The sequence below is a fragment of the Gymnoscopelus braueri genome (genome assembly GCF_963280865.1).
Source record: "Gymnoscopelus braueri genome assembly, chromosome: 23".
NCBI lineage: Eukaryota > Metazoa > Chordata > Actinopteri > Myctophiformes > Myctophidae > Gymnoscopelus > Gymnoscopelus braueri.
In genome coordinates this window covers 11,535,530-11,551,951 of record NC_137625.1, presented here as the reverse complement: position 1 = coordinate 11,551,951, position 16,422 = coordinate 11,535,530, and the positions used below count along the sequence as shown (strand labels likewise).

General features: G+C 40.5%; 2 protein-coding genes across 3 annotated transcripts in view; both read left to right on the top strand.

Moving 5' to 3' along the window:
* Positions 1 to 162: 162 nt before the first annotated feature.
* On the top strand, positions 163 to 8,170 carry selenoo2 (selenoprotein O2; the record flags this gene model as incomplete). Its single annotated transcript, XM_080421086.1, has 10 exons — positions 163 to 617; positions 1,379 to 1,582; positions 2,623 to 2,804; positions 3,048 to 3,174; positions 3,741 to 4,018; positions 5,142 to 5,304; positions 5,930 to 6,115; positions 6,697 to 6,853; positions 6,941 to 7,029; positions 7,903 to 8,170. The coding sequence occupies 10 exons, from the start codon at positions 163 to 165 to the stop codon at positions 8,168 to 8,170; spliced, it is 2,109 nt and encodes a 702-aa protein (XP_080277212.1).
* Positions 8,171 to 10,338: 2,168 nt separating this feature from the next.
* LOC308079678 (angiopoietin-related protein 5-like) overlaps positions 10,339 to 16,422 on the top strand; it is a 6,136-nt gene continuing 52 nt past the window's right edge. Inside the window, exons 1-7 of one of the 2 annotated variants that reach the window (XM_080421231.1) lie at positions 10,339 to 10,406; positions 10,540 to 10,619; positions 11,254 to 11,281; positions 11,556 to 11,647; positions 14,301 to 14,418; positions 14,718 to 14,903; positions 15,595 to 16,422. The exon at positions 15,595 to 16,422 is cut by the window's right edge and continues 52 nt beyond it. In XM_080421231.1, coding sequence (XP_080277357.1) covers positions 10,361 to 10,406; positions 10,540 to 10,619; positions 11,254 to 11,281; positions 11,556 to 11,647; positions 14,301 to 14,418; positions 14,718 to 14,903; positions 15,595 to 15,893 — 849 coding nt within the window. In that variant the 5' untranslated portion in view covers positions 10,339 to 10,360 and the 3' untranslated portion in view covers positions 15,894 to 16,422. Of the gene's footprint in view, positions 10,407 to 10,539; positions 10,638 to 11,253; positions 11,282 to 11,555; positions 11,648 to 14,300; positions 14,419 to 14,717; positions 14,904 to 15,594 lie in introns of both variants that reach the window. The other variant, XM_080421230.1, reaches the window with a different exon arrangement.

Below are 16,422 nucleotides of genomic sequence, written 5' to 3'. Positions count from 1 at the left end.
CCCAAAATCACGTGGGGACCCCCCTGGGGGTCCCAACCCACAGGTTGAGAACCACTGGAGTAACCTATAAATCAGGCTTAAGCTTACAGGGATTTCAGCACCACGAACAGAGCACATGACAGAGGATGAAAGGGAACCCGGCACCGCTCCCATCCATTCGCCATGGAACCCTCTCTGAGTAGCACGCTCCTCTCTGCTCTGGAGCGCCTGAAGTTCAACAATGTGGCCCTCCGGAGGCTCCCGGTGGACCTCTGTGAGGGCCCGGGATGTCGCACGGTCAACGGGGCATGTTTCTCCCGCATCCACACACTGCAGCCTCTGCTCAACCCGACGTTCGTGGCCTTATCGCAGTCGGCGCTGGCGCTGCTCGGGCTGAGCGACCTGCAGGAGGACGTGCTGAGCGACCCCTTCGCTCCAGAATATCTGAGCGGTTCTAAACTGTTGCCGGGCTCGGAACCAGCGGCGCACTGTTACAGCGGTCACCAGTTTGGACTGTTTGCCGGGCAGCTGGGAGATGGAGCAGTGGTTTATCTTGGTGAGGTGGAGGGACGGTCCTCAGACACTAACGAGAGATGGGAGATCCAGGTGAAGGGTGGAGGCGTCACACCGTACTCCAGGTATTATTATTATTATTATTATTATTATTATTATTATTATTATTATTATTATTATTACACTTATTATTATTATTATTATTATTATTATTATTATTATTATTATTATTATGTATTTACTTTATCCCTGGGACCTCAGTGTAAGAATTCTTATTTTATTTTATTGTATATGTCTAACTATAGATCCTACAGTGAAACACTGATCAAAATAGTCATTATGTTTTGTAGTTATATTTACTTGTAGGTTGCCTATTTGTGCACATATATAATTGAGGGCATTATGGATTGGCCTATACATATTTTCCCTTTTTTAAACAAAAATGTTGAGCAACAGAAGCAGCAAGTATCACGAGCCATGCCCACTAGAAGCACGTGGTCGTGGATTTATGAACCTAAGAAGGCCTGCTTAAGAAATTAATCCACTTGGGACACTTGAGCCATATTGTGAAGCAATTCATGGCCAACTCAATAGCATGCCATTGTTGTATCTCTCTGTGTAAGTCCTTAGTTTTCCCAGTTTTAATTTCACTAAATGCAATATTAGTTCATCTTTTCATTGGCTGAATCAACAGACAGATTCCAATTCAAGGCCGGTATCTCCAACACTGAACACATTTATGGTAGCGTAGTTCTGGTCAATAACTATATGGTGTTTTTCTTGTTTTCCTCTCCCCTATTCAGAGACAGCATTAGCAAGAGATTATAAATAGATCCAAATGCTCCAAATGCGCCTGATTAATAAGTGATTTCTGGCCCTCTCCCAGAGATGGTGACGGAAGGAAGGTACTTCGCTCCAGTGTCAGAGAATTCCTGTGCAGTGAAGCCATGGCTGCCCTGGGCATCCCCACTACCCGTGCGGCCTCCCTTGTCACCTCTGACCTCTATGTCAGCAGAGACCCGCTCAGCAATGGTCAGCGGATACCTGAGAGGTGTTCAGTTGTTCTACGAGTTGCCCCTTCCTTCATCAGGTGGGCTGGGTTCACCTGCAGTCGACCCCCAGCATTAGCTTGGGGATCTGCTGTTAACAGCATTGTTCAGGCTCCCTGTAGTTTTCAATTCTGATATGTACTTAAAGGTAGGGTAAGTGATTTGCTTTGGTTAATTCTGATAGTACTCATTGCTATAGAGTGTTTGTTCAGTAAAAGGAGTCTCCCATGTCTCTCCAGCTCTTTATTAAAGAGAAGATGCATTTTCAGTGCTCTCTCCTGATTGGCTTAAATGTTGTCACCTACCTGAAAATGTACTATATTCTGTTAACTAAAGAGCCGAAGAGACACCTGTGACCGAACAAACGCTCTGTAGCGATGATTACTATCAGAATATAGTGCTTTAACCTTTTTATCAAACAAAAAAAAAGTACCAAAAAATATTACTTACCCTATAATGTGCCTATATGTGTTTTAGCCTTTGTTTTTTAAACTTAAGATATGCTTTCCTAGAAGTACTGGTGGCTAACTGTTCACGAGTTCCCTACATATAGAGTATAAAAGTCTTAAGAGTTGTAAATAAACATGTCTTTAGTATAGACATGTTTATTTACCACTCTTAAGCCCTACATACTACTTTGTCACGACGAATTGCGAAATTAGCCGATCTAAGCTGTAATCGTGTCGCATCTTTTTACTAAAATAAAAGGAAAACCCATCCTGAAGCATCCTTAGCCTATACACTGACTGGCACAGCTGTACCACTCAACCATTTCGTTGAGGCAAAATATGAATAAGGCTCAAATAGCAACTGTGAGTGAATCAGACACAATGCTTCAAAGGCATCTAATCAAAATCAAGAGCAAAAGAATGCTACACAAAACTGCCCTGAGCTTCATGCTAGGCTGTGCTTCATGCATTTCATGCTATTATAATGAGCCTATTCCCCAGATCAGTACAGACTGTTGAATAAAAGTAATAGGCGATGGCATTTGTGTGTTCATACTATACATGAAGATCATTCAACTTGAATAAAATTAAATCTTTGGAGGAAAATTTGAGGATTTGTTCTATTGTTGCAGGTTTGGATCTTTTGAGATCTTTCTGCCTCGAGATGAATTTTCAGGACTCCTTGGTCCTAGTGCTGGACGGCACGACATTCGTGCTCAAATGCTGGATTACGTCATCGAGACTTTCTACCCTGACATACATCATGGCCATAGCAACCGCAAAGACAGGAATACAACTTTCTTCAAAGAGGCAGGTTTCTGATAACAACAAATGTAATTTTCTTAAGTCGAATTTCGAGACCAGTGAGAATAAATAAACACATTTGCCTGGTTAATGGGTTATTGTTAAACACATCTGACATCAAAACTTTAACATATATAGGTGGTCCCCTGTCATGGTTAGAATTTTCCGCCTGTCTCAAACCAACCAACACCTTCACCCAGGTCTTTATGGTGGCATTGGAGTTGAATATCAATGTTCTCTGTTTTCAAGGTAGCAATGCGTACGGCTAAACTGGTGGCCCAGTGGCAGTGTGTTGGCTTCTGCCATGGAGTCCTTAACACTGACAACATGAGTATCTTAGGTCTAACTCTGGATTATGGCCCCTTTGGCTTCATGGACAGGTAAACCATCCTTCCTCACAGTAATTCATGGACAGGTAAACCATCCTTCCTCAGAGTAATTTATGGACAGGTAAACCATCCTTCCTCACAGTAATTTATGGACAGGTAAACCTGCATCCCTCTTCATAGTAGTTAATGGTCAGGGTAAACCATCCTTTCTCACTGTAATTCCTCGAGTAGACATAGGATAAACATACCAGGGATTCATTTATGTGCTTCGACTCACAGAGCCCTTTAACTGGGCCTCTGTCACGGTGAGGCTAATTTTAACTTTCTTGCATTACCCTTTCCTTTGATAAGAATTACACATTTTATCAGCTGAAATTGCATCATACTTCCAATTGTTACATCGATGTCCTACCCTTGGTATCTTCACATCTTTATTCTAGGAGTAGTCCCTTGAGAACCGTATATTCCCTGTGAGTTCTACTGAGCCACTAAACTCTATTCTATTCTATTGTTTTTGTTTAGAAATGACAAAAACATGAATAACTCTCACATACAAGCATTTCCATGACGTCTGTTTCAGCTGCATCATGATGATGTGTGCTGTTCTTGTGTGGCAGATTCAATCCGGAATACGTGTGCAACACCTCTGACAAAAGAGGGCGCTATTCTTACCAAGCTCAGCCATCCGTGTGCCGCTGGAATCTGGTTCGCCTGGCTGAGGCCTTGGGTTCCGAGCTCCATGCAGCTAAAGCAGGAGCCATCCTGGATGAGTTCATGCCCATGTATGAGGCCTTCTACCTGGGTAACATGAGGCGCAAGCTGGGCCTTCTGAGGAGAGGAGAGGTGGAGGACAGGGAGCTCGTCTCAGACCTGCTGCGTCTCATGCACAACACGGGTACAATGAAAAGTCGCTCAAGTTATTCCCATCACAAATATTTTGGAGATTTCTTTTACTTGACTTTGACTTAGTTGGATGGCTATAGGCCAGTGTTGATTTTGACAGCAAATTTTGATTTAGTTTTAGTCATAGTGTTTTGAAAAAAAAATCCATTTAGTTTTAGTCATATTTTAGTAATCTGAAATGTTATAGTTTTTGTCTAGTTAGTTGACTAAATATCATGAGATTATAGTCGACTAAATCTACAGGGGCCAGTTGCACCACCTCTCACTAAGTTAAAACGTAGCCTAGTTATAGCTTTAAAACATTCAATCTGAAAAATCGTGAAAGTGAGCGCAAATCTTTGAATATATATTTAAAAAAAATATATATATATTTAAAGATTTTCACAAATTTTCACATAATAAACAAAAAATAGCAGATCTACAAGCTCATTCGGTGCCGCGCTATGAGCTTGTAGATCTGCTATTTTTGAATAGCCAAAGAAATCTAAAAATGACACTGATACTTTCCCGGCTAAATGGGTTAAATGGCTTTTTAAAAGCCGTTTAAGCTATAACTAGGCTAAGTTTGAACTTAGTGTGAGGTGGTGCAACTGGCCCCAGTTGATTTAGTCGACTAAAATGTATTTTGGCGGTGCCTTGATGGCGTTGTATTGGCAGATTTTACACTTGGTTGCATGCTGAAAATAGCCGATCTACAAGCTCACAACGCGTCGCGCTGCGACGCGTTGTGAGCTTGTAGATCTGCTATTTTCAGAGCGCAACACCCAAACGCAACCAAACTAAATGAATTGTCTTATAGTTCTACTGGATCTCTTCTCCACTATAGTCCCTCACTAACATTTTAGTCTAGTTTTTATTTCTTGACGAAATTGTCACTATATTTAGTCTTAGTTTTAGTCGTCGTAGCCTAGTTTTTATTTAGCTCTTATTTAGTTTTCGTCAGTGAAAAAAGGTAGTCGACGAACTTTTTTCGACATCGTTTTAGTTGACGAAATCAACACTGCTATAGGCTATGGAAAACAGTTCACGTTATTCTGACTTCATGTCAGTGTTAGCTGTAAAGATAGATACAGTATGTTATGTCATTGAGTCTGTCTACCTCACCACTTTTCTAGGTGCAGATTTTACCAATACCTTCCGTCTGCTCAGCAGTATACCTTGGCCTGAGGATGGAGATAGTGAGAGGACAGCAGTTGGACCAGTAGTGGATCTCATCTTGGAGCAATGTGCATCCATTGAGGAGCTAAAGGTGGCCAACAAACCTACTATGGAGGAACGGTGAGGCTGTGTGTGGTGGTATGGTAGCCTGTATGTTTTTTTTATTTAAAAAAATATGTAGGACCAAACCTGTACAAATAAGCTAGGAGAGAGACCTCAACCCTGTTATGCTTTCTATTTTTAATGTCCGGTAGATTTCAATTCAGAATGTATTAATTGAATTTGCCAGAGTTTGACCCAGGAGTTACTTATTGAAAGACAATTTAGCTACCATCCCACCATACAACAGATACTATATATATATATATATATATATATATATATATATATATATATATATATATATATATATATATATATATATATATATGTATATGTATATGTATATGTATATGTATATGTATATGTATATGTATAATTTTGTGTTAAAATATTTTTTATTACATTTTTCCAATCTGCCAGCATTTAGGAGAAAAAGCTTTACAAGAAAATATGTAAGTTAAATGTGTGTTTAGGGACACTTGACTGGGACTCATTTTATATGCAGATATAGCGTGTGAGCTTAAATAGGTTAGTGGCCTGTATAAGTAACAGAATTAGTTTATCTCTCCAAAATTGCTACCCATCAAGCCTGTCTTTTTCTCATTAGGCATATATAAAAAAACTTTATTTTGTCCGTTTGTAGTGAACTGGCAATGATTTTATCCATGGCGCAGACCAATCCGGTCATGTTTGGCATGGTGGCTGAGAGGCCAGAAGTGGTCCAGCAACTAGAAAAGATGGGGCGATTAAAAGAGCTTTTCAGTACCAACCAGGATGAGCTTCGCTTGAAGCAGCGTGATGACTGGATTCGCTGGACTGGTCAATACAGGTTAGAAAACAAGAGATCACGGTGATGGAAGAAGTACTCACATATTTTACTTAAGAAAAAGTATCAATACCCTATTGTAGATAGTCTGTTACAAGTACAAGTTTGGCATTCCAAAGTTACTTGAGTAAAAGTACAAAAGTATTCATCAAAATGTACAGGCTCACAGCGTGTCGCTTTGCGATGCGCTGTGAGCTTGTAGATCGGCTATTTTCTAATTGCCAAAGTATATATACAGGTCTGAAGTGGTTTTGTAATAATAATCAAAATCTACAAAGTAACCAGTTGTCTAGTAAGTCAAGTTTTCAAATAATTATAGTGGAGTAAAGTACAATATGTGCCTTTGAGGTGTAGCGGAGTAGAAGTAAAACCTTTGAAAATTGGAAGTACTCCAGTAAAGTAAAAATACCTAAAGATTTTACTTAAGTACAGTACTTGAGTAAATGTACTTAATTACTTTCCACCACTGGTTACACATACAAGGAACTGCTGATATCTTTATTGAGACAATATACCTGCTCTATACGATGAATGGTATAACACAAGACTACTACGGTTTGTACTTTTCCTTCTTCTCAACACAGGAAGCGTTTAGCAAAAGAGAGTGATGGAGTGACTGACTTGTGTTCCCTCAAAAAGCAGAGGATAAGTGTAATGGACAACACAAACCCGCGTGTGGTCCTCCGCAACTACATTGCACAGACTGCAATACAGCTTGCAGAAAAAGGAGACTTCTCTGAGGTCTGAGGATATTTTCATTGAAACAATAAATCAGTTGATTATTGCTCAATGACGTGTATCAAATTTAACCTAATTTCTGTCCCTCAGGTCCGTCAGATCCTCAAAGTTCTTGAGCACCCGTTCTCCGAAACATCAGGCTTTGATCACATGACATCAGGCTTTGATCACATGAATATGTGTGAAGACAGAACAGTCAAGAGCCAAGGAAATGGAAATAATGATATTAATAATCTGAGCATCCCTTATGATAGCAGACCCCCTGCTTGGGCAAGAGATATTTGTGTCTCTTGATCAACATAGATTGTCTACAATGGAGAGATGTTTGTTTAAAAGTGGTGGGACCCAGTAGACTGCAATGTCATCCAATGTGTTCCTGTGTACATCTGTATTTGCATGGATTTTTTTATTTTTTATTTGTATGTGTGGCTTTTTAGTTTTTCAGAAAATGTATAAGGGCATTTTACACATCATGTGTATTGATTAACCAATTAAACCCTACAGTATATACTATTGACTGGAGTCCAAAAATAGCCGATCTACAAGCCCACAACACGCTGCGATGCATTGTGAGCTTGTAGATCTGCTATTTTTGCTGAACATTTGTCCCAGAATTCTGGTTTTAAGAGGTAAAACTGTTCAGCATGTCCTTGCATTTACATGATGATGAATGATGACCTAGATGACAAGACAAATAATGTCCCGTCTGTGTCTGAAACAACAGGAACGCACTGACACATATTTATAGATACCTGAAATGTAATGTCGACATCTTAAAAGAAAAGTATATCATTGAATTTATCATTAGCCATGAGATCTAAAACTTTACTTTTTTATTTTCTTTACACCTTTATTTTAGGTGGTAACTTGTTTTAATATTAGCCTTAATCAAGTGTTTTTTATTGAGTCTTGTGTATTGTCTTGTGTATCTATTTTTTCCCTTCTGTATCTCTATACTCTAACTGCTGTGCTACTGTGTGAATGCCACTACTGGGAGATGGAGGGTGGGGGGGGCAGCCTCTTACGTCTGTGGTTTTGGCAACACCAACCAGTCCTGGAGCCTCTACTGCTCAGAAGACCATTACTGAGCCCAGCATGACCACCAGTCTGTTGACGTACCAGTGCACTCCTCTCACTCCCAAAGTGGCGGTGTACTTGGATTGGCCAGCTAGGACCATGTCCTTCTGTAAAGTCTCATCTGGCATCCTCAGCCACCTTCACACATTCCACACCACCTTCACAGACCCCATCTACCCTGGGTTTGGGATGGAGGAGGATGATTATTACTCTTTGTCTATGTATATGTTCAGTGCACTGTAGATTAGGGTTAGTTCACAGGGTCTTTATCATGTGAAAAGGTGCAGGAAAATACTCTTTGTAGTTAGTTCTTTATGCATTCTGTCCCAAATGCCTGCACAGAAATTGGACAAAAGGGTGTTTGTGTAATTTGCACCCTTGGCATGGAAGACAGAACGATTTGCAACTAAATGACACCTTGGCCAAGTCTCCTTTGTAAAAGAGATTTTAATCTCAATGGGCCTTCCTGGGGAAAAAAGGACAATCCTGTGGCAAAGTAGAGAAATAAATGACAGGCAACCTGATGACATTATTTCTTTCTTTATTCTGTGTGTGTGTGCGCGTGCGCGTGCGTGCGTGGTGTATAAATAGTCCTGTGGCAATGTAAAGACAAATAAATGACCAGCAACATGAAAAGTAAAAACGTATGGGTTGTTTAAAGGATAAGGTCTGCAAAAAAAAAAAAATAATCAGAGCCTACAAATATAGCCCAAACAAATGTTGTTAAAACAAGTCACAACACCGGGCTGTTTCTTTGATCAGGATAATTAATTGCGACGAGCACGTAGTTCTTTTACTTTATCCTGGGAACATTGTTTTTCCTGGAACAACTTTTAAGAATTGACTCATTGCAGCATTTCAGGGATGGAGATTGAAGAAACTAATGAATTCTTTGGAATGCCAGGACCTCAGTTATGGACTAGGGTTGTAAATGCATTCCCAGAATTCTTTTGAGCGACCCCATGGCCTTTTCTATACCGTAGTGCCACCCTCAGGCGAAAATGTCAATTTTGTGCACAATTCAAAGAGAAGGTTGTGTGCACATCCCACGCCTGTATTTAGGCCAGGTGCTGGACATCAAGGAAGAATCAAGAAAAAGAAGGAGGAAGTCCGCACACTGTTCTCAAGCTCCAAGAAACTCACTTTTTATTTTTGCAACGTTTCGACCTTCTAGGATTTTCTTTTTTTTTCTTCCTCCTTCTTTTTCTTAATTTTGTGCACAAGACATCTCATAATCTAGGCCAGAGGTTTTCAACTGGTGGTCCGTGGACCACTGGTGGTCCGTGAAGGTATTTCATGTGGTCCCTGGTCATCCATTCAGTAATGTATAAAGTGAAGATTTTGTTTCTTTTCATCATTTTATGTTGTGTTATTTTGGAGAAACTTAGGCTTGTGTTTCAATTCCAAAAGTACTTCAAGCTTACTACAGAAGAGAATCAGCTCATTGTCCTCAGACTCTTTCAAGAGACAAGAGTCCCTTGTGAAGTTCTGAATGAGTTTTTAGACTGTAAAAGATGTACTTTACCTTTTAAGGCTGTATCTGTGAGAGTGGTATTGCCACACTGGCATACCTGAAGAATATTAGCATTATATAACAGCATTATGTACAGGGCAAGGTTGGAGCCAGAAAATGACATGAGACTCTGTCCCTGACCACCACTATAGCCAAGAAAAGACAGACATGGACCACCTGTAATCATGCCATGGACCATTAGTGGTCCATGGACCACTACTTGAGAAGCAGTGCACTAAATGACCTGGTGACCTAAGATGACGAGTCAATTAAGTCACAGTTACAGGGAAGTCTGAGGTAAAGACATTTTACAAATATGAGGTACTGTAAATATTATTCTCTTTATAAAAAAAATCATATCTGCCCCTCCAGTTTTAAAATGAAGTTAACCATTCCTGACTGAAATCCAGCTTTCAAGACTGTAGCTCTGCTCTGGTTGATTTTCCAGTGTGTGACAGCCTTGGAATGCTGATGTTTGCTCTGGGGGCTGTGGAGAATTATGCGAGAAAGTGCCCAGTGAAAACATACAGCCGCACATGTGTTTGTTCTGGTGAAGCAACACCAAAGAGTTATTTTGAACTTCAACAGCAGCCTAAAACACAATTGGTCTCCAGGAAAAATATAGCATTTATTTATTTGAGTCATTTATTTATTCACACAAAACCATGGGTGTTACAGTATACATCCCAACATTAATGAATTACCACCTTACATATTCAAATATTGATGTATTTCTAAGAAATTGTGATAAACTATGTCATTGTGCGTACAGTATATTCTTGATTTCTGGAAGTATGTTTGAAATTCCTCTTTTCATTCTCAGGGGAATTGCGTACTGTGACTATGTTGGTCTGGGAAGGTGGAGTGGGTGTGGTGAATGAGTCAGTATAAATAACAGCACTAAAACAGAAGTGGACTTTATGCAGGGTCACTTTCTTAACAGCACACAAGGTTCCAGCACCACAGGTAAATATGTGACTGAATAATAATTGTGTAGGTTACTTTGTTGCTGTACAGTTTACCTTTGATTTTATTTTTGGTAAATTGTGTTTATATATATATATATACTGACTTTACTATATTATTTGTTTCTGTTCAGACAATTACGTAAACATGAAGAGCCTGATTGTTTATGGGCTGATGTTGACCTTTCTCTTGAGCCTCTCAGAGCAGACTCAGGTAAAGATACATTCAGCTGTAAGTGATCTTTTTTTGTTTAAAACAACATGTTTTTCCCCTCCCTTCTATATTCTATAGGATTTTACATTGCTATATAGAGTGTTTGCTCAATAACAGGGGTCTCCCTATCTCTCTAGCTGTTAAGTAAAAATAAAATATATTTCAGGTGGGACACGAATTTTCTTTATTGTGTTCCATCTTCAACTTTATAGAGTTCCAGTTATGTCTGCTAATTGCTCTTTTTCATCACTTCTAATTTCACTTGTTTATCCTGTATGAGTTCTATCTCTTGATTGGATAAGATTGGTATCCCTTCAAATGTTTTCTGTTTACTAAAGAGAAACCCAGGAGAAACAGGGATACCCCTGTTACTGAGCAAACATACTAGCAATCATTTCTATGGGACTATGTATAACTCTTATTTAAGAAAAATATACAACATACCACCTTAATGATAATACTACAGTAATAATATCTAATAAGTTAACTATATGTATACACATAAGTCATATGTTGGCATTGATGCAAATGTACACACAGAGTTAGGCAGACGTTATGTAATGTGCAATTGGGTTTACAGGCTTAAGTTAAAGGTTGCAATTATCATAATTTGTATCTTTTGCTGTATTGTTAGACGCAACGGAAACCTGTTGCTGCTCAAGGTACTTGTTATACCATTATCATTCACAAATACTTTGAAATATCTTACTAAGCTGGCATATTGTGCTCCCTATCTGTGCTAACTATCTGTGTGTGTGTGTGTGTGTGTGTGTGTGTGTGTGTGTGTGTGTGTGTGTGTGTGTGTGTGTGTGTGTGTGTGTGTGTGTGTGTGTGTGCGTGCGTGCGTGCGTGCGTGCGTGCGTGCGTGCGTGCGTGCGTGCGTGCGTGCGTGCGTGCGTGCGTGCGTGCGTGCGTGCGTGCGTGTGTAAACCTCAGGAACAGACTGCGCACAGATCAAGACTCTCAAACCAAATGCGTCCAGTGGTGTTTATGTTATTCAGCCCCCTGGAGTACGTGCACCCTTCAAGGTATCTAAATAGAATTTACTTAATAAACTTTTGCTCTCGTTTGGATAGCAGCTTAGCACCAACACAACTAAAAAAAATCTAAATTCTCTGCTTTCCACATATCGTCACCTGGTAACCCACAGTGAGTAACATAGACTTACCTGTGCATGGTGCATTAGTGGACAAAGATGGATTTTCACCTCTTTTACCTGTGTAATTATGGCAATTCTTGTTTTAGTCCTCCACAATGACTGAACCTGTGCTTGTGATGTAATTGTTCCCAAGTCCCATTATGGAGGGCCAAACTACATACTGTATTTAAGGACAACCACCAGCCAACCAGCATCAATATGACCATAAGCCACGGAGAATGCTCATTATTAATATTATTGCATCATATTTTGAGATAAACCTTTGACGTATAGCAGCCTCACATTAATAAAAATAATAAACTTGATTTATAAAGTCCTTTTTAAAACAGGGTTACAAAGTGCTTTGCAAAAGCAATTAGATAAAACACAACCAAAAAACAACAATAAAACAATACAATTTAGACAAACATAAAAGTGTGCAACGACATAAACGTGGATAAAAGAGGCAATACAATATAAGGAAAAGCCCTAAAAGTATGTTTTCAGAAGTGATTTAAAATATGACACTGACTTTGTTAGCCTTAGGTCCTCAAGCAGGGCATTCCAGATATATAGGTGCCTGGGCTGCATCACCTATTCTAAATTAATATGCCTAATTATACACTAGCCTGTAGAGCTATTGGCTAAGCTACTAATATACAAGCTATCCTTAAAAACATGTTTTCTTTCCAATATAACTTTCATCCTTTTGGGCGGACAGGGTGCATGTGCATGTGCATGTGCATGTGCATGTGCATGTGCATGTGCATGTGCATGTGCATGTGCATGTGCATGTGCATGTGCATGTGCATGTGCATGTGCATGTGTGCATATGTTTTCATATAGGGGAGCATATGAGTGCAGCTCAATGGCTGGTATTATGTTGTACATGTTGCCCAGCTGAGTAATGTCCTATACCACATGCACAAACACGCACTCGCACATACACGCACGCACGCACGTATGCACACACGCACGCACACACACGCACTCGCACACACACGCACTCGCACACACACGCACTCTCACACACACGCACTCGCACACACACGCACGCACACGCGCACACGCACACACACGCACGCACACGCGCACGCACACACGCACACGCACGCACTCGCACACACACGCACTCGCACACACACACACACACACACACACACACACACACACACACACACACACACACACACACACACACACACACACACACAGCACTAATGCAGCATTAGCTAATGGAGAGAGAGAGAGAGAGAGAGATGAAGCAGAGCAGAACAAACAGGTAATTAAGTGAGGGAAGGAGAAAGAAAAAAGGGTGAGTGGAGGAGAAAGAGAGAAGTGGAAGCTAAGGAGGGTGGAAGAATCGGAAGAAATCGTTGCTGTCAGGCAGAAACCTCTTATCTCCACTTCCTAACTGTTTGTGTTTTTTTCGTAAATTAACTCCCTACTTGATCATAATACTACAGCGTCACACAAAAGTACCTAAAGTAGCAGATCTACAAGATCGTTACGTGGTGCGAAGCGATGCTTTTTGAGCTTGTAGATCTGCTACTTTCGCTATTTTAGAATTTGAATCCTGAAAAGGAACAGTTGAATGAATGGATGAATGGATGAATGGATGAATGGATGAATGGATGAATGGATGAATGGATGAGTGGATGAATGGATGAATGGATGAATGGATGAATGGATGGATGGATGAGTGGATGAATGGATGAATGGATGAATGAATGAATGGATGGATGGAGAGCTAATCCTGTGTGATGTTTAGCTTTATGCAGCAGCAAAAGGTAAACAAACACAATCCAAGAAAGTGAAACCATTAAAATGGAAAATTATAAAGTGCGGAAGTAAGATGTGTTTGAAGACAAGATTTAAAAGCTGTCAGTGTAGGGGCCAGGTTACTCTACATGTAGCAGCCACTCGTTGCAGAGTTTGGGGGCTCCAACTGCAAAAGCACCCCCTGTGCTTCAACCTTGACCTTGGTACAGCCAGAAGCAACCGGACGGCTGACCTGAGTGACCTTGCTGGGATGTTTGGTTGTTAAAGATCACAGAGATGGTTGGAGCTAGAACATTCAAAGTTATATAGGCAAACAGTAAAATATTACAATCAATCCGATAGCCTACAGGGAGCCCCCGTGAAGGGAGGCCATTACAGGAGAAATATGCTTGCTTGCGTTCTCCTGTTAAAAGATGAGCTGTGGCATTCTGGCACAACTGCAAGACTGAGCCTAATCAACATAATGGACATTTCAGTAGTCAAGTCAGTCAGGCTGAAATGAAAGCATGTATAACCTTTTCAAAATCACTGAATGATAAAAAAATAAAAATAAAATAAGACTTGACCTTAGATAAGAGCCCCAGTCGGTAAAAGCTAAATTTGATGTGTTGATCTGTTTGTACAATTTAAAATTACTGTTCATTATCACACCCAGAGTTTTTGCAGTGGGTTTTACATAATGTTGCTATTGTGCTATTTTTGCAATTTAGTTTTTTAAATGTTTGAAACTGGTGTTTGAAAATGGTAAACTCCCCATACAGGTATACTGTGAGATGCTGCCAGGTGGGGGCTGGACAGTGTTTCAGAGGCGTACTGGGGGAGCAGTTTCCTTCAACAGGAAATGGGAAGCTTATAAACATGGCTTTGGAAACCTGAGAAGTACGTAGAAGGAAGTGCTCTTTTTTAGTTTCTGTGACAAGTCATTATCACAATTGGACGTTTCCCAAAAGGAAATGCCTGTATTTAATTCAGTCTGACCAGAAGCAGGGATGAAACATATCCCCACCAGAGGGGGCATGGATTCACATCCATCCCCCGCAGCCAATTTGAATTAGGCTAATTTGTTCTGCACATATATCTACCTCCACTGTACACACAACTGTAGATAAAAACTGTAAATAAAAAAAGAAAGAACATAATTTCCCCATTTTTTCCATCTCTTGTGCCATCTTTCCCAGACGACCACTGGCTAGGTCTGAGAAAGGTATTCTCCCTGACCAAGGACAAGAGCAAACGGTGGATGATGAGAGTGGACCTGTGGGACCATGAAGACGGCGTAGCTTTTGCAGAGTACAGCAACTTTAGACTGGGCAAGGAGAAAGAGGCCTTCAAGCTAAACGTTGGACAATACCGTGGAAATGCAGGTAGAAATGGCTTTCCTTACATTCCTTTCTCAGTTCTCTCTTCTTCCCGCTTCATGTCTCTTTGAAGATGCAGAGACTTATAAGGGTGCATTCTCACCACATTAATTCTAGCATCCATAATTTGAGCAAAAGAAAAGAAACATTTCTTCCTTATTTATTTCACATTTAGCGAAAATCTTTCATCTACAAATCCACAGCTTGTTAGCTTGTAGATTGGCTATTTTTGCTATTTGTCGACAAAGTTTATAGGGCTTAATTGATGAAATACAAGTTGATCATACAGTATATTGACCACAGAGTGAATACAATCCCTAAGTCTTATGTCCATTGCAATAATGTCTGAACTATACAGTAAAGATGGTGGATCATCAGTGTCCATTCTGAAGCATCTGCTTCAAAAAACTTTATTGACAATTGTCAATCTGTAGATGTCCTCCCTGACACCAGAGTCTACAATGGAAGAGTAGTATCCAACCACTGCAGATGTGCTTTATATTGCATTAATGTACCATACAGATTGGTTAAAATATCATTTTATTCATTACAATAAGGCTTGGATTGAAGCTTTTAAGACCTCACAATCCCCAAACCCTATCCTGTACACAGACACTAGCATTCCTTGTGGTTTATGTTCTACTTTTTGTAATACCTTTGTTTGTACAACTTTTTTGGTCTCTCTGTCCCTTCAAAGGTGATGCTATCCGGGGTGCTTACCCTGGAATCGACCAGAATGGCTTTGGGTTCAGTGCTGCTGACCGCGACAATGATGGCTGCAACCCTTGCATCTTCGGTGACATCGCCGAGAATGACTGCAGCTCATCCGAGGGCGGAGGTTGGTGGTTCAGCCGCTGTGGTTCCGCCGATCTCAACGGCGACTGGCACCCCGCTGGGGAACACATTGGCTGGGCATCGGGCCTCCACTGGCTCACCTGGAAGGGACCGGGTCCGTACTCTGCCCGTGCCACCCGCATGATGATTAAGTCTGTCTGAGAAGAAACATGCCAGGAAGAAGGTTCAAATGTCCACCACGTACAACTATGTCAGATTTCGAATGCAATGCGTTTTGGACACATTAAGAAAATAAGCTCTGTAGTAAACAAGATATTCAGTTAATCTCTACAAATCAAAATGGCAGCACCCCTGAGCCCGCGCCTCTACCTACTCTTTCAATTAATCATACTAATCTTTGTTTTTATTATTGTCTTTTGTCCAGCAACCTCCCCATTCTTTATCTTTTATTGTTTTCTCATCTTTGTTTGGGACAAACCAACTGACGTGTGTGTGTGTGTATGTGTGTGTGTGTGTGTGTGTGTGTGTGTGTGTGTGTGTGTGTGTGTGTGTGTGTGCGCTCGCTCGCGTGTGCGTGTGTGTGTGTGTGTCTCAATTATCTTTGGTGGTCAAAGGTCAAGGTCAAAGGTCAACTATGCCCCTTTATAGTTTGCCCTTGGCATTTAGATATTATATCCCTTTTTTATTTTATTTGCACCAGCAATTTTATGGACAAACCTCATGAATCCTT